We start from the raw sequence: 17,206 nt of genomic DNA, 5'->3' as shown, positions 1-17,206 counted from the left end.
ACCTGTACACTGCCTAGAGATTTTTACACTAGACCATGTATAAATTCAATAAATAATAAACAATAAATAAATATTGTCAAATGAAACCTAAGGTAGTCAAAGCATATTTGTATTCAAGAGATGAAGAAATATTCTAAGAGTTGATTGTTTGCTTTGCTGATCCTTAATTACCAAACTGCTAGCAGAGCTACCAATCAGTGATCACAAAAACTTTGAAATATGACTCAAAAGACTAAGTATCACATCAAGAAGAAGAAAATCAGTTGTAATAATTCACTGTTTGTATCCATCAGTCTCTCAATGGACTTGTCAGGGCATATCAGTGAAAATCTTACCAGAGGATACTGTATCACAACCTCCAATATAGGCTCCTTTATGGTGCACAAAATGGCTAGAATACCAGAAGTGTGCAGTAGGGTATTGTGAATCTAGGTCAGAATAGATCTGGAGAGGCAAATCATGCTTTCTGGGGCTAGGAGAAAAGATACCTTTTCTCCTTTTTTTTCTTTGAATAGAACATGTGGATTGAGAACAAGGGAGGAGAGCTGGTCTTATGGTAGCAAGCATGAATTCTCCCCTTTGCTAAGTAAGCAGGGTCCACCCTGTTTGCATTTGAATGGGAGACTACATGTGAACACTGTAAGGTATTCCCGTTAGGGGATGGGGCCACTCTGGGAAGAGCACCTGCATGCTTGCATGCAAATAGTTCCGGGTTCTCTCTCTGGTATCTCCCAAGATAGGGCTGAGAGAGACTCCTGCCTGCAACCCTGGAGTAGCCACTGCCTGTCTGGGTAGACAATACTGAGCTAGATGGACCAATGGTCTGACTCAGTAGAAGGCAGTTTCCTTTGTTCCTATGATGCTCAAAATTAAGTGCAAATGAATCTCTTCCTATTTTAGGAGCAATTTAGAAATATATCTACCTGTATATTGTACAATAAGAATAATGTGTGTCTATGTTTTAATATGGTGGAGCTCTGCCACTTATATTACTAGAGATTCCTGCAAATTCTGCCCCTCCTGCTTAAATAAGAAAATAGGCAATAAGCTGCACATGACGTGAAGATATAAGGAAAACATCTGGCAATCTTTCTGTTTTGCAACAACTGGGACATTTTCAAATATCCTTTAACAATGATGCCAAATTTCTATGAAGAGTCTCCATAAGGAATTCACCTGCAGAAGTATAGCTAACTTTTTTTTCAGTCATCAGCTGAATCATGCATTTTGTCTATACTCACAAAATAATTGAGCAGTGAGTGACTTGGTTGATTTATAGCAAAGTACAACAGGGTAAGCCTGCTTTGGTTAGCCATGATATAATGGTTTCCAGTTTTAAAATAATCAATCATTTTGTAAGTAGTGTGTAGTGCATCAAATTTGTGTTTCATATGTATCTATATCATGGGAGTCAGGTTTCCCAAGGTAGTTGCCCCCACAGTATTTTCAGGGTGACTAGGGTCAGCATTAGGGTGAACAGATGCAAAAGAGGACAGCACATCTGTATCTTCAAGAGCTGGGTACAGTGGGGAATATCATCAGGTCCAGTTTGTCAGTGTACCAGAGGCATTTATCATTCTCTTAATTATACTCTTCACCATGCACTTGTGAAAACTTGATATCCCAAGATTTCCAACAAAAAGAAAGAGAAAGACAAATTAAAAATGGTGGTGGAGGAAGAAGCAATTTTCTAGCCTTCATGTGTTCAAATAACATTCTGGAAAAATGAAGACATTGCCCATCTGAAACACTCCTCAGGCGGGCAAAACCTTCATGTGGTGGAGTGAGCATGTTTCCCTCTCCTTCACCACATTTATAATATCGCATATTATTATATTTTCACAAATTACCTTGAAGGAATGTGTCCCATAGCCATCTGATTCTGAAATGGTCTTTGGGGGTGGGTGCTTCTGCCATCAGCAGTGAGGTAGGTGGTGACCAGAAAGATAGCCTTTTTGGCATGGTGCCCTAGTTGTGGAACTTCCACTCCAGAGAGGCTTGTCTGGCATACTATCTTTTGGCACCTGGCAAAGACATTTCTATTATTTTTTCATTTATTAAACCTTTTAATGTTTTAATTGTGTTCCTCTCTTAACTGCTGTTTTAACATTGTTGTGATGGGTTTACACCTGAATTTCTGAACTGCCTTGAGATACCTTGTGGGGGTGGGGGTGTATAAAAATATCCTAAATAAATCAAAGTGGTATAAGTGTGCCACACTGATGTTTTCCCTCCTCAAATAAAGGGACATCATATCTACAGGCTCTACATGAGGGTTCAGCACCACTGGGCAGCTGCTAAGGATCTTGACCCTCAGAAGAGTCCATGTCTGATCCCTGAAATGACCTCTGTGCCCTGAGACCACCACTGCTGGTGTGGTGATGGCAAAGCAAGTCTTTCAGGACCCACCCAGTTGGAGGGTACCTATAGAAGGCAGGTTGTTGAGGATTCCCTGAAACCTGGAGCCAGTCCTGGTTTTTATGCACCCATTTCTCATTTCTTGGCTTAGTAAATGTGTAAGCTGGGCTGCTCTTTGGGAAAATCCAGAAACTAGAAGGGAACAGAGTGGGAACTTGTAGTATTCCTTCTCTACTTTCTATGGGGTAGAGCTTTGGTGTTCAACGTGACTCCCTGCCCCTCTTCCATGACTTGTTGATTCCCAGGGGTGAATGTCCAGGGGCAAAAATCTCCAGGGGCTGCCTGCTGCCTCCCTCTAATTGATGCTTGGCCCCAACTTGCACTGGCCGCTTTCTGGCAGCCATACCAGCTTGTTGAGCCAGAGCTGCCCCAATGCCAGCAAGAACAGGCCTGCTGTAGAGGGACCACCTGTTCTCGATGTGATCAGGGAAGCTCTGCCTCACTGGATTGCACCCGCTTCATTGGGCTGAGTCAACTCTTCCAGAAAGTGGCTGGTGTGCAGTTGGGGCTGAGTATAGCCACTGAGGTAGCCAGAAGGGCTCATGACCCAAGTGGTAGGTAGTGGTAGGCCAAGTGGTTACCCCTTGCTACTGCCCAGGAGAGGTAGGAGGTAGTGAAAGCATGGAGATCTATCTTCAAATCTTGTCCCAGGGCCCCCTCCAACCTTGCTACGTCTGCTAATCCCAGTTCTTGCCAAAGCTTCCAAATTCTTAGAAAACTGTTGCTCTCTCAGCAATATCTTCTGTAAAGCAAACACATTTACTTTCATATTATTTCATATCTCAATTTGACTCCCCCACACACACACCTTGTCCCCCAAGGCTACTTCCATACAAAATTAGTGATGATAAATCTGGTGGCCCCACAGAAATCGCCTTACAAAAAAAGAGATCACAAGCATTGTTTGCATGTTTTTCATCCGTCACAAAGAAGGAAGAATTTAGCTTTGTTTTTTTATCTTGTGCTCCTCAATAGAGCATGCATTGAGCATTTTCCCCATAACAGAAGGAGGCTTCCGTCACAAAGAAGGAAGAATTTAGCTTTGTTTTTTAACTTGTGCTCCTCAATAGAGCATGCATTGAGCGTTTTCCCCATAACAGAAGGAGGCTTCTACACCTCTGAGGATTAAAACCAAAAAAACAACCCAGAAACAACTGGGAACACACTTTCAGTAATGGGGCTAAAGGAAAATGCTTTGATATCATTTTACTGAGAATTAGTCCCCAGGAATTAGTGTTGAATGTAGGATAATGCATAAACACACAGCTGCTGGTTGGGGGAAACTGCTGCAAAACCACACCTGCTTCTATAAACTTTGCTGGGGCAAGTAGGATTTCTTCTCTTGAGATGGTGTCGGATTTTCAGGCTTCTTAGTCATGGCTGCTTAGAGCAGTCCCTGGAACCCAGGAAATGTCTGTTTATTAAAACAGTGTGGAAGGTTCTGAACAAAACTGGAGTGAAAACAGCCGCCAATTCCCTCTCCCTGACCCCACCAGCATCTCTCCCTATGGGAGAAACTGTTGAAGAAAAAGGGCCCATCATGTGGGTCTGGACCATGGAGCAGGTTAGAGTTCAGGCCCCCCTCTCCATCCTATCTCCTGCCAAACAAGATTTGGGGGGAGAGCAGAATCTCCCAAAGGATCTTGCACTCTGGCTCTCATTCATGCACTCCAGGCTCCATCCACCTATGGGTGTGCTGTGAGCATGTGGAGTCTAAAGAACAATTTGAAAGTTGAAAGCAACAGCCGTGACAGAGTATACAATCTGCTTGAAGTTTCTCAAATAGGGATACTTCGATGCTCAGTTCAGAAATATAGAGCAGGCTCCTAAAGACCAGCTTTTCAGGTCCTCCTGACAGCCCCTTGCCCCCTTGAAAAGCCTCTCCTGGATGGCAAGGAACCCTCTGGAGCATCATTTGATATGGTGCAAGAGGCAATAGACGGAGTGGGAAACTGGCTGTAATGTGTACACACAGAAGTGCTTTGCACGCATGCGCAGGCTTCTTTGGATCCCAGTCACATTAATTAAGTATTTGAAGCAAAAAAGTCGATGAGCCAAAGAGGGTTAACAACTAGTGGAGCAAAAAAGCTGCATCACTGTCCTCTCATTTCATGTCCTTTGGACTCCCTCCTGGACTGCTGCCTGGCCCTTGTCTACCACTGGCCTTCTTTCCATACTTTACATTCTTCTCCATATAGAAATACGGCAAAATTACTGCTGTTCAGCCAATCCTCTTCTTAACTTCAGTCCGCAGGCTTTTGGACAGAGAACATGCAATCATGAACAGCTTTTTGACATCAGTGTGTTTCCATTCTCTTTGGATCCCATAAACCTCCCTGAGCTTTACCTCTTTCGTCTCCCCCCCCGCCCCGCCCCCCGAACCACAGAGGCAGTTCTTTGCCAGTCTCTCACAAAGCAGCTCTCTAAGAGATGAATCATTGGGTTGGCTGTCTTGTGTATTTTGGATCTTGTCTCTCTGCCTTCCTTTAATAGAGTGACCAGATTTGCACACTCAACTCCAAAAGAAGTCATCCAGCTGCCTTACTGGATGCCAAAGTAATAATGCCTGTGGGTTTATATTCCATACTTCTTCATACATGTCCCTAGATGTTGTTTGCCTTTCCTAATGCTGCCAGATGTTGCTCAGATGGTTTTCCAAGCATGTGGTAGTGAATGTTACCATGCCAGTGAATTTTAACAAATTTAAGCAACATTAATTCAGTGGACTCTTCAGGGCCAAACTCAATGTTGCCCAGAGATATATGTAATGCTACTCCAATAGCCCCTTTTAAATGGGAAAAACTGCTTTGGGAGGGGCGATCAGGGTCAAGAAAGTTAGTGTGTGTGGGTGGGGTAGGATTGTCTTGTCTTTCTTCACCTGCCATTTCTCCCCTCATCTCTCACAAATAGTTCTTTTCCCTTTCTTAGGGTTTCAAAGACATCTTTGGAGTTCCACAAGGGGAAAAGTGACTTGGGAGCCAATTTGGAATGGGGCAAGGGCTTAAACACTTAGGAACATAGGAAGCTGCCACATACTGAGTCAGACCATTGGTCTATCTAGCTCAGTATTGTCTTCACAGACTGGCAGCGGTTTCTCCAAGGTTGCAGGCAGGAATCTCTCTCAGCCCTATTTTGGAGATGCCAGGGAGGGGACTTGAAACCTTCTGCTCTTCCCAGAGCGGATCCATCCCCTGAGGGGAATATGTTACAGTGCTCACACATCAAGTCTCCCATTCATATGTAACCAGGGTGGACCCTGCTTAGCTAAGGGGACAAGTCATGCTTTGCTACCACAAGACCTGCTCTCCTCTCTTCTTTGCCCCACACATCTCGAGATCCAGTTGCCCCTCCAGAAGTGCCTTTTCCTGTTTAAAGCGGGTGCTTGGTATAATGTCATATGCACTTGCATCCAGCATTAGATCAACCTCTTTTTCCTTTGCTTTTTCTTCATTGCACTGTGTTTCCTACCTATATCAGACCTTTTAGCTGCTTTCTATGCTCAAGACTGCTCTTATCATGTTATGGGTCACGGGGGGGGGGGATCAAAATTCGGTGTCAAGAAAACTAACATTTTGTTCAAAATATCCATGTGCTTACTTAGCTCATTACCTCATATATGCATTTTTGCAGAATTTGGAATATGGCAGTGTGATGCCAGGAGGAGAGGTGTGAATAAATTAGGAGTTTTTGGAAGATATGAATGAAAGAATAAGACTATAGGCCAGGGATTCTCAAACTTGGGTCCTCAGTTGTTATTGGACTTCAACTCCCATAATCCCCAGCCTCAGTGGCCTTTGGTTGGGGATTATGGGAGTTGAAGTCCAATAACACCTGAGGACCCAAGTTTGAGAATCACTGCTATAGGCCATGAGGGAAGGCTTGATAGTAATACAGAATGCAGGTGGTTCCATCCCTTAGTGCTGGAACTTTTTGCAAAACGCTAGGCATGATCCTACAGTGAGCTTCCAGAACACTCACATAGGCACTTTTTGCAAACGCTAGGCATGACCCTACAGTGAGCTTCCAGAACACTCACATAGGCACATTGGAAGCTGCCTTATACTGAGTCAGACCATTGGTCCCTCTAGCTCACTATTGGCTACACTGACTGGCAGTAGCTCTCCAAGATTCCATGCAGAAGTTTTTCTCAGCCCTGTCTGGAGATGCCTTTTATTTTATTTTATTTTATTTTATTTTATTTTATAATACATTTTTATATGGCCCAAAATGCAAGTTCTCTGGACGGTTAACAACAAAACAATAAAAGCAACCAAAAAAAAGATTAAAACATTTCAAGAATTAAAATCTAAAATGTTAAAACTATTAAAACACAATTAAAACAATATCTAATTAAAACCCTGGGTGAATAGGTACATCTTTAAAGACTTCTTAAAAGTTGTCAGAGATGGGGAGGCTCTTATTTCAGCAGGAAGCGCATTCCAAAGCTCTGGGGCAGCAGCAGAGAAGGCCCATCCCCAAGTAGACACCAGACGAGCCGGTGGCAACTGCAGACGAACCTCTCAGATGATCTCAATGGGCGGTGTTCATAGCAAAGAAGCTGTTCTCTTAAATACCCAGGGCCCAAGTTGTTTATAATTTTATGAATTATATCTGCAATCACACAATTATATCTGATTATGTGATCGCCTATGATTGTTGTTTTTAACTGCCTTCTGGTTTTGCTGCATACTGGTTTTATTGATTGTTGGTTTTAATAATGTTATTGTTTTACTGGTTGATGTAAACCACTCTGAATCTTCAGAGAAGGGCAGGGTAGAAATCTTTTGAAACAAACAAACACAAATAAATGAAGGAGTAAATGTTTCTCTCTTTTTTTTGGTAAAAAAATAACGGGGGGAGGGTTATAACAACTGCAGCACATGGAAGGGGAGGTTAGCACACACCCCGCTCTGTCTTCCTGCAGATCACCCCGCCCCCCGTGTCTGTCTGTCCCCAAAGCAGCTATTTGCAGCAAAAGTTATAAAATAGGGTGGGAGGAGGAACACCCAGCCAGGGTAGGAGAGCTGGGCACGCTTCCAATTGGCAGTTGTGTAAACCCAAACAACAAGGTTGGAGGAGGGGAGAGTGATTGTCAGTATCTGGCCACCTGGCAGGGAAGTTCACAGTACCAAACGGAGCTGCAGGAACAAGATACGGCTCGGAACACTTCTTCTCTATCGGGCTTGGCTGCAAGCAGATTCCCTCCCCGGCATTTTACTGAGGTTTTATTTGCTGGTTTGTTTATTACATTTCTATACTGCCCCATCCAAGAGCTCTGGGCAGTGCACAAGTAAAAAACAAAAACAAACACAATTTAAAACAAACTGCTTAAAACAATATAAAAACAGATTTAAAACAGTTAAGAGCCATTTTAAACCAATTAAAAACACTTAAGAACAATTTAAAAACTTCGGAAGGCCAGGCCAAACAAGCCAGTCTTTAGGGCTCTCTTGAAGGCCAACCACGAGCCCAAACTACAGATATCTGCTGGGATGAAAAGCCGTCCTACCCAGCTCCTGTCGCCTGCCCCCCCCCCAATCATTCTCCCCGCCTCCTACCTTGTTGCTTGGGTTTACACAACCACTGGTTGGGAGTACAGCTGGCTCTCCTAGCTTGGCTGTGCATTTCTCTTACCCTGATGAGAATCATATGGACGTGCCTAATGTATTGGGGTGGTGAAGTGTATGGCTTAAAAACTCGAGCCTATAATTTGTATGTAGGAGGATGAAATTTATATGTATTGGAAGCATTGGAAGCATATAATAGTCAGTGGGGGGCAAAACTGAAATGAAACAAAGTGTAACCATGGTGTTGTCTGTCTATACCCTAAGAAGGACTTAACTTCAGGACTGAACCTTCAGATTCTTATGCTCTTCCTTTTTTCCTTGCAGACCTGCTGACAGCCAAGGAATACCACTGCCTGCTGCAGCTACTTTGCCCTGATTTTCCAATGGAGCTCACTCAGAAGGCAGCAAGGTGAGTTTTGTGTACTCCCTATGCAGTAAGGACTTGGGTTATATATTGCAATCAAGGTCAGTTCAGACTTCTATTTTCAAGTAAGGTAAAAGTAACAAGTGCCATCAAGTCAATTTTGACTCCTGGCTCCCAAAGAGCCCTGTGATTTTCTTTGGTAGGAGCGGTTTACCATTGCCTCCTCCCTCACAGTATGAGATGATGTCTTTCAGCATCTTCCTATATTGCTGCTGCCCGACATAGTATCAGCGGGGATTTGAACTGGCAGCCTTCTGCTTGTTAGTTAAGCATTTCCCCGCTACACCACTTAAGGTACCCAAATTTAAATGGCAAAATACATGTGCAGCACTGTCAGCGATGCATTCTGATTGTCTGGTTTCTCTGCAATAAGCACAGGAGTGGAGACCCAATTCTTTTCTGATCATGGCTTCTGAATGCAAGGAAGCCCAGACATTGGAAACCTCACAATTTAAACTTTGGGATTTTTTGTACTCAGATTTGAAAGGGATAATTAACATGATTCTTGCTCTGCTGAGAGTTCTAAGAGGATGGGGAAGGATATTATTTTCATTCATTCATTCATTCATTCATTCATTCAATTTCTATACCACATTTCCAAAAATTGAATTATGTTTGATCCATTTCTAGATCAAAATCATCCTCAGAACAACTAAGGCAGTCTTGGTTCTAAACTTTTAGCCAGACTGACAGAGCCAAGGAAAGATCCCTGGAGGGACTCACAATCATATGTTCTGTTAATTTTCCCAGAAAAGAGGGGCTTGAGATCGGGGTTATTGACTGACAAAGATGGCTTCATCAGAAGGGTTTGCCATCTCCAAAGGAATTGGCATATTTCTGAATGATGAGTCCCTCCAGTGAATCTACACCTACTTATACAGTAATGAGCTAAGGTGGACACTGATGATCCCAGATGCATGTGGTTGTGCAGGGTTCTCCAAGCATCCTGTTAACATTCAAGGACAAAAGCTGAAGGTTGCCCAACCAGTTTTGACTAGTGGTAACCTGAGGTCTAGCCGGTTTAGATACTACAGTTGTAGCAGAATCTAAATTGGACTCAATACAAGTGACCTTATCTGCAAAGTTTCTTGCAAACTTGTCTACAGTGAGACTTGCAATTGGTTATACTCCAGTCCTAGTTGCTGGATTTGAACCATATACAGCATAAATCCTATGCAAACTGAGCTCTTGTGTCATGATGGGTCACCAGCCCTACCTACATCATTTGATCTTGCAGATTATTTCCCCTCCAATTCTCCTCCAAACCCCATCAGTCTCCCTGCACCCCATTGACTCTCCTCCAAGCCCCAACAATTCCTCCCTCAGGCTCTGTAGTTTCCCCCACTCAGTCTTTCCCCAGTTCTGTCTGATCTTGCTGATTTCCTCTGCCCAGTCTCCCTCCAGCCCTGCCCATCTACCCAATACTCATTACACAATCTCCTCCCTGCACCTCTATGTGATGGCAGCAGATTCCACCACTCCTGCTCTGGTACTAGTGTCCGACCTCAGGAGCATGTTGCAAGGATGAACAAGGAAATTTGCAGTGAATGAAATGGCTTGTCCACAGCCTCCTGACAGGGCTATAAATCTAAATCCATAAGATAAATTTGAGGCAAGGCGCGATGACGATTGTGTCAAGGAATTTAATCTGCACAGCCATTGTAAACCTGGGGCCCCGTTGTGGGGACAGCTTTTGCACAACTCCTCTGTTGTGTGCGTGTGCCTTGGAGACAGACAAGCTGGGGGCTTTGGGAACAGCAGATGTGAGAGAAAAATGAGCTCTGTGTCTGAGGCACCCAGGCTCAGGTGCAGATGAGCTCACTGCCTTCTCTTCCAGGGCTGAGCGCTTCCTTGTGCTAGCAGTTTGCTCTCACCTATTCAGGTAACCGGGGGAAGTTACTTGATACTGCTTTAAATGTGTGCCGTTCTTTCTCCTTCTTCATCTGCACCTCCTTATATTCGTATATCTTTATCTGCATTATTTTCACCTTCCCGCCCCACACTGCCCCCCAACCTGTTCTTTATTTCTCTTGCTCTGTGGCCCACTAGCTCCAGCTGCAAAAAGACAAACCAGGATGGATCATTTCCCCATGCAACTGCTTTTGTGTGTACAGTTCCCTCAAGCTGGCTATACGCATCACATACTCTGTGTAATTGCTTTCCGGGTGGGTTGTAATTTTTGGTTACCACTCAGTGGCAGCACCTACTGATAAACCTTTGGGACTATGACATCACAGGCAGGCATCATCCGTAAGCCACCAGGCCTTACGGTATCCTTGAAGCAGTGTGGCTGAGGTGATTGCACAGCACAGCTAGAACTTCTACAGGCTCTTGCTGTGCATTGATAACCCATCCCTGCAAGGAAAGAGATGCTCATGCAGCATTAGGGCAGGAACAAGAGGCAGCAGCTGGCAGGCGCGGATTAATGCAGAGGGAGAGGAGACGTTTGCCTACAGTGGCAAAATTTGAGGAGTGGCAGTGGCAGCAGTAGCTCCGGGGGGGGGGGGGAGAGGGGAGAGTTCCCCCTTTTACTTTGATTTGAAATAATGCTGTGGCATTGGCAGTAGCTGTGGGGAGGGGAGGGGAGGCAAGGGGAAAACTCCCCCTTTTATTTTGATTTAAACATCAAAGTGAAAGCCCATTTCTGGCTTTCCGTGCATGTGCAAGGAAAGCTGGAAGCAGGCTGCAGATGGCAGAACCCGGCTGTTCAGTCACCTAGTAGGAGGGGAGGAGGAGGGAGCTTGCTGCTGCTGCCCACATAGAGAGCTTAGAGGTAAAAAAGGGGGCACTGTGACTCTCCCCTCCTTGCCCTTTCACCTTCCCTGCAGCTGCGGCCAGCCACCACCACCACGCCTCATCCAGCTGCTAACAATTTTTAGGGGCAAAAGGGAGAACTTTCCCCTCACCCGGTCGCGCCCCCCCCCCCGCCCCGCAGGTACTGCTGCCACAGCAGCTTTTTTCCAAATCAAAGTAAAAGGGGGAACTTCCCCCGCACCGGCCCCCCACTTTTTAAGGCGGCAAAAGTCTTTTTGCCTATGGGTGGCAAAAAGGTTAATCCACCCCTGGCAGCAGGGCCCAGGGAGCCTAAGACCCAAATGACACATGATGGTATAAATGTGGGCTTGCCCCATTTGTGTGTCAAGGGAGGGTAGGCAATCTAAAGGGCCAGAGGGGCAAGTGAGTGAGGGGTTCTGCTGAACCCACGACCTGTCACTCTTATCCCCCACAGTCTGTCTCTCCAGGCACTTGTCTTTCAGCCAGTTCTGATTTCGGAAGTGAATCTACCTCAGAGGAAAGCACCTGATGGTGAGTTTGTGAATGAGAAGGTTGCAAACAGGGCCCCTCCCCCCGTGCCCTTTTGGCCCTGTATATTCATTTTATTTATGTATCATATTGTTATACTACCTGATATGTGCATCTCTAGGCAATGTACAGAATCTAAAACACAACAATAAATGAATAAAAACAGTTAAAATTTCACAAAATAAAGAATAAAAACAATCTCATAAGATAAAAACAAATTAAACAATTTAAAATTAATTTTAGTTAAAAGCCTGAGAAAACAGGTGTGTCTTGAGAGTCTTCCTCAAAGCAACAGAAAAGGAGATGCTCTTATTTCAACAAGGAGCATATTCCAAAGTCCTGGGGCAACCACAGAGAAGGCCCAGTCCAAAGTCTCCATCAAACGAGCCGGCAACAACTATAATCAGACTTGCCCAGATGATATTAATAAGCGACAGGATTCATTACAAAGAAGGCGCTTTCTTAAGTACCCTGGACCCAAGCTGTTAAGGGCTTTATATGTAATAACCAGCACTTTGTATTTCTCTCAGAAACATATTGACATATCAACAGCCAGTGCAGTTCTTTTAAAATCGGTGTTTTGTGGTCCCTTCAGGTTGTCCCAGAGACCCATCTTGCTGCCGCATTCTGTACCAATTGTAGTTTTCAGGCTACATACAAAAGCAGAACCACACAGAGTGCATCACAGTAGTCGAACCTGGAGGTTACCAGCATATGCACCACTGTTATAAATTCATTTACCTCCAGAAATGCATGTAGCTGACGTATCAGCTGAAGCTGATAAAAAGTGCTCCTGGGCACTGCCTCAGTCTGTGAAACCAAAGAGAGTTTTGGATCTAGGAGCACTCCCAAGCTACGTACCTGATCTTTCAGGGGGAGGGTAACCCCATCCAGAACAGGCAGATCTAAACCATCTCTCGAGTCCTGACCACCACAGTCAGTAACTCCATCTTATTTGAAATCTACTTCAGTTTGTTATCCCTCATCCAGCCCATTACCGCTTCCAGGCAGGCATTTAGGGACGTTATGCCATTTCCTGATGAATTTGATATGGAGAACTAGATCTGGGTATCATCAGCATATTGATAACACACTGCACCAACCCGCCTGATGATCCTTCCCACTGGTTTAATGTAGATGTTAAAAATCATTGGAGACAGTATGTAGCCTTCTGGAACACCGTGTTTAAGTTCTCACTTTGCAGAGCAGCAGTCTCGAAGCAATACCATCTGGAATTTACCAGAGATTTAGGAACGGAACCACTGTAAAACAGTGCCACCCAATCCCAGAAGGATACCAGGCAATCCAAAAGGATACCATGGTTGATGGTATAGAAGGCTGCCGAGAAATCCAAAAGGATTAGCAGAGTCGCACTCCCTCTGTCAATACCTAGTTGGAGATCATCCATTAGGCCAACCAAGGCAGTCTCAACCCCATAGCCCGCTCAAAATCCAGTTTAAAATGGGTCTAGATCAGTGGTTCCCAATCTGGGAGCCTACAGATGTTGCTGAACTACAACTTCCATCAGCCCCAGCTACAATTTATTGTGGCTGAAGATGATAGGAGCTGTAGTTCAGCAACATCTGGAGGCTCCCAGTTTGGGAACCACTGCTCTAGATATATGACATCTTGTGACAGAACGAGGCCTAGACCTCTTGGGTTTCTGTATATAAGCCCCTGTATTGTTATTAATATTCATTATTTATTTATTTATTGAATTTATATACCGTCTAGTATAAAAATCTCAAGGCGGTATACAGAATTAAAACAGAATTAAACAGAATTAAAACATAAAATATAATATAAAATGTTTAAAATTCATAAAAGGATAAAAATCATAATAGATAAAAACACATTAAAATTTAAGTTTAGTCTCGGTTGAAGGCCTGGTGGAATAGGTATGTCTTTAGGGTCCTCCTAAAAACAAACAGAGAAGGAGATGCTCTTATTTCAGCAGGGAGCATGTTCCAAAGCCCTGGGGCAGCCACAGAGAAGGCCCAGTCCCGAGTTGCCACCGAACATGTTGGCGGCAACCATAATCAGACCTCTCCAGATGATCATAATAGGCAACAGGGTTCACAACAGTGAAGACACTCTCTTAAGTATCCTGGACCTAAGTTGTTAAGGGCTTTATAGGTAACAACCAGCACTTTGTATTTGGTTCTGAAACATATCGGCAGCCAGTGCAGATATTTTAGAATCGGTGTTATATGGTCCCTTCAGGTAAACCCAGAGACCAATCTGGCTGCTGCATTCTGTACCAATTATAGTTTCCAAACTATATACAAAGGCAGCCCCACATAGAATGCATTACAATAGTCAAGCCTAGAGGTTACCAGCATATGTACCACTTTTTTCATTTGTCTCCAGAAATTAATGTATCTGGTATATCAGCCAAAGCTGATAAAAAGCACTCCTGGCCACTGCCTCAACCTGAAAAACCAGGGAGAGTTTGGGATCCAGGAGCACCGCCAGAATACGAACCTGATCTTTTAGGGGAAGTGTAAACCCATCCAGAACAGGCAGATCTAAACCATTTCTCGGATCCCAACCCTCTACAGACAGTACATCTGTCTTGTTTGGATTCAACTTCAGTCTGTTATCCCTCATCAAGCCCAATATCGCCTCCAGGCAGGCACTTAGGGGGATCATGCCATTTTCTGATGAAGTTGGTATGGAGAAATAGATCTGGATGTCTTCAGCATATCGATAGTATCCCAGCCCAAACTTCCTGATGATCTCTCCCAGTGGTTTTATGTAGATGTTAAAAAGCATTGGAGACAGTGTGGAGTCTTGTGGAACCCCACACTCTAGCTCTTGCTTTTTGGAGCAATAGTCTCCATGTGACACCATCTGGAATCTGCTAGAGAGGTAGGAACAGAACCACTGTAAAACAGTGCCACCCAATCCCACCTTCTTCAAGCTACCCAGCAGGATACCATGGCCAAAAGTTGCTGAGAGATCCAAAAGGATCAGCAGAGTCACACTCCCTCTGTCAATTGCCAATTGGAGATCATCCATCAGGCCGACCAAGGCAGTCTCAACCACATAGCCCACCCGAAAGCCAGTCTGGAAAGGATCGAAATAATCTGTGTCAACCAAAACTGCCTGGAGCTGAGAAGCAACTACTCACTCAATCACCTTGCCCAACCAAGGAAGATTAGAGACAGTCCTGTAATTAGTTAAATCTGAGGGATCCAAAGCAGGGTTCTTCAAATAAGGTCTAATAATAGCCTCCTTAGGACAAGGAGGCATCCTGCCCTCCCTCAGAGAAGCATTTACAATATTTACCAGACCCTCTCTGATAATATGACTATCAGGTGAAATAAGCCAAGTTGGGCAAGGGTCAAGAGAGCAGATGGTGGGGCGTATAGTCTGAAGCAGTTTTTCCATATCTTCAGAAGTAACAAACTGAAAATGATCCAATTCAATCCTACCAGAGGGGTTGCCAGGCACCTCTACAATAGACTCTACAGTAACTGTGGAGTCTAGTACAGCGCAAATACAAGATATTTTATCTGCAAAAAAGGTGTTAAAAACATCACAGCGAGTGACAGATGGTTCCAAGTTCAAATTCAAGGTGGAGGGGGCATGAACTAGCCCCCTCACAACCCTAGACAACTCAGCTGGACATGAATTTGCAGAAGCAATGCGAGCAGAGAACAACCGCTTCTTTGCCCTCTGAACTGCCAGAGCATAGATCCTTAAGTGAGCTCTGGTTTGCAATCTATCAGATTTGTGCCGAGTCTTCCTCCACTTACGCTCTAGTCATCTACCTCGGTGCTTCAACTCCCGCAGTTCATCTGAATACCATGAGGCTGACTTTAAAGCAGTTCAGAGAGGGCGCTTAGGAGCAATTGTGTCTACCACTCTAGTAAGTTCATTATTCCATATTTTCACCAGATATATATATTGGGAGTGTTTTGAGAGGGAAGTGAGTGAAGTCAACAGAGTCCTGAGAGAGAGTCCTGGAAGGAGAAGTTAAGAGAGTCTGCTGGAGCAAGTCAGAGAGTTGGAGGTTGCAGAAGAAGGGAGTGAGTCTGGAAGTCCACTAGAGTGAATCAGCGTGGTGTAGTGGTTAGAGTGCTGGACTAGGACTGGGGAGACCCGAGTTCAAATCCCTATTCAGCTATGAAACTAGCTGGGTGACTCTGGGCCAGTCACTTCTCTCTCAGCCTAGCCTACTTCACAGGGTTGTTGTGAAAGAGAAACTCAAGTATGTAGTACACCGCTCTGGGCTCCTTGGAGGAAGAGTGGGATAAAAATGTAATAATAATAATAATCCATGCAGAGAGTGAGCAGCCAGCCAAAAGAAGAGAAGCCTTCTAGCTGAAATCACTGGAAGAAAAGGAAGAGCCAGGCTGGTTTGAGCCCCAGACCTGTGTCATAATCAGAACAAAGAGTCTGCCCAGCAAGCCTGAAGCTGAGAAGTTACAAAGTACAAGAGGACTCTGAGTAGGGACCAGTATAGAGCCAGGTAGTGATTATGTTTCTCCAGCTTTTTATTTTCCCTGACCTGCTCTGTAAGTAACTGTTTTGAGTTTGTGTTGTTTTTTTTCTATTAAAGAAATGTTTTAATTGAACAAATTTTTTTCTACAAGTAAACTTCCTTGTAAAAAAATATATTAGAAGCTTGTTGATTGTCTCCACCCCACATCTATAAGCCTTTCCGCACTAAAGGTAAAGTGTGCCGTCAAGTCAATTCTGACTCCTGGCGCCCACAGAGCACTGTGCTTTTCTTTGGTAGAATGCCAGAGAGGTTTACCATTGCCTCCTCCTGTGCAGTATGAGATAATGCCTTTCAGCATCTTCCTATATCAGCTGTTATGCCAAAAGTCCACTTGGTGGCAGCTGTAAAAAGGTTTGGAGGAATAGAGGGCTGTTCCTCCACACACCTCTACCCCACTTTAGAAGTTTAGAAGGAGCACATCTGTGTTTAAAAATGCAGGTCTGCCACCATCAGATATAGTCTGGGCCTACATCCCTTGCAAAAACCCAGTGGGGATGTTTTTGAATCACCCCACGAGAAAGAACTGGGCCAGTTGCCACAAGTGTCAGTGAGTTCTCTTCAAGACATTGGCCACAGGCAGTTTGGAAGCTTTCATCTTTGGCTGTGCTGCTGTGTGCAACTTACATAGGCTTTGATTTGTGAGGTGGGAGAGAGAAGGATTTTCTGGCTAGAAGCAAAATATTAGGGCATGTAGCAGATTTACATGCACATCACATGCTGCACCTAATTTTTTAACAAAGATTAGTGACTGCTTGTTAATCTTAGGCTTGGTTAACATTTAAGCACACTCTGCACCGTATGTTCATGAGCTCTCAGTTGAAAGAAAGGGGAGTAATGGGCACAGGTGTGATGTAACCCCAGCTGGTCAGTGGGTCCAAGTCTGGCTTGAAGGAAAGAATGCATTCTGGCTCCATACCAAGGGGTGATATGTCCCACCCATCCGCTGATTATGAGGACCCCCTAGACCCTCTGAACGTATTATCC

General features: G+C 44.4%; 1 protein-coding gene across 6 annotated transcripts in view; it reads left to right on the top strand.

Moving 5' to 3' along the window:
• CSTPP1 (centriolar satellite-associated tubulin polyglutamylase complex regulator 1) overlaps positions 1 to 17,206 on the top strand; it is a 191,377-nt gene that overhangs the window by 151,632 nt on the left and 22,539 nt on the right. For all 6 annotated transcript variants that reach the window (XR_008308669.1, XM_053256428.1, XM_053256466.1 and 3 more), the window contains one exon: positions 8,310 to 8,394. Coding sequence is in view for 5 of the 6 variants with exons in the window: in XM_053256428.1 (XP_053112403.1) it covers positions 8,310 to 8,394 (85 nt within the window). In the remaining variant the exon portion in view is untranslated. The remainder of the gene's footprint in view (positions 1 to 8,309; positions 8,395 to 17,206) is intronic.

Source organism: Hemicordylus capensis, chromosome 1 (assembly GCF_027244095.1).
Source record: "Hemicordylus capensis ecotype Gifberg chromosome 1, rHemCap1.1.pri, whole genome shotgun sequence".
In the NCBI taxonomy this organism is placed as follows: domain Eukaryota; kingdom Metazoa; phylum Chordata; class Lepidosauria; order Squamata; family Cordylidae; genus Hemicordylus; species Hemicordylus capensis.
The sequence above is the reverse complement of the archived record's forward strand: the minus strand, read 5'-3'. Positions and strand labels throughout refer to the sequence as shown.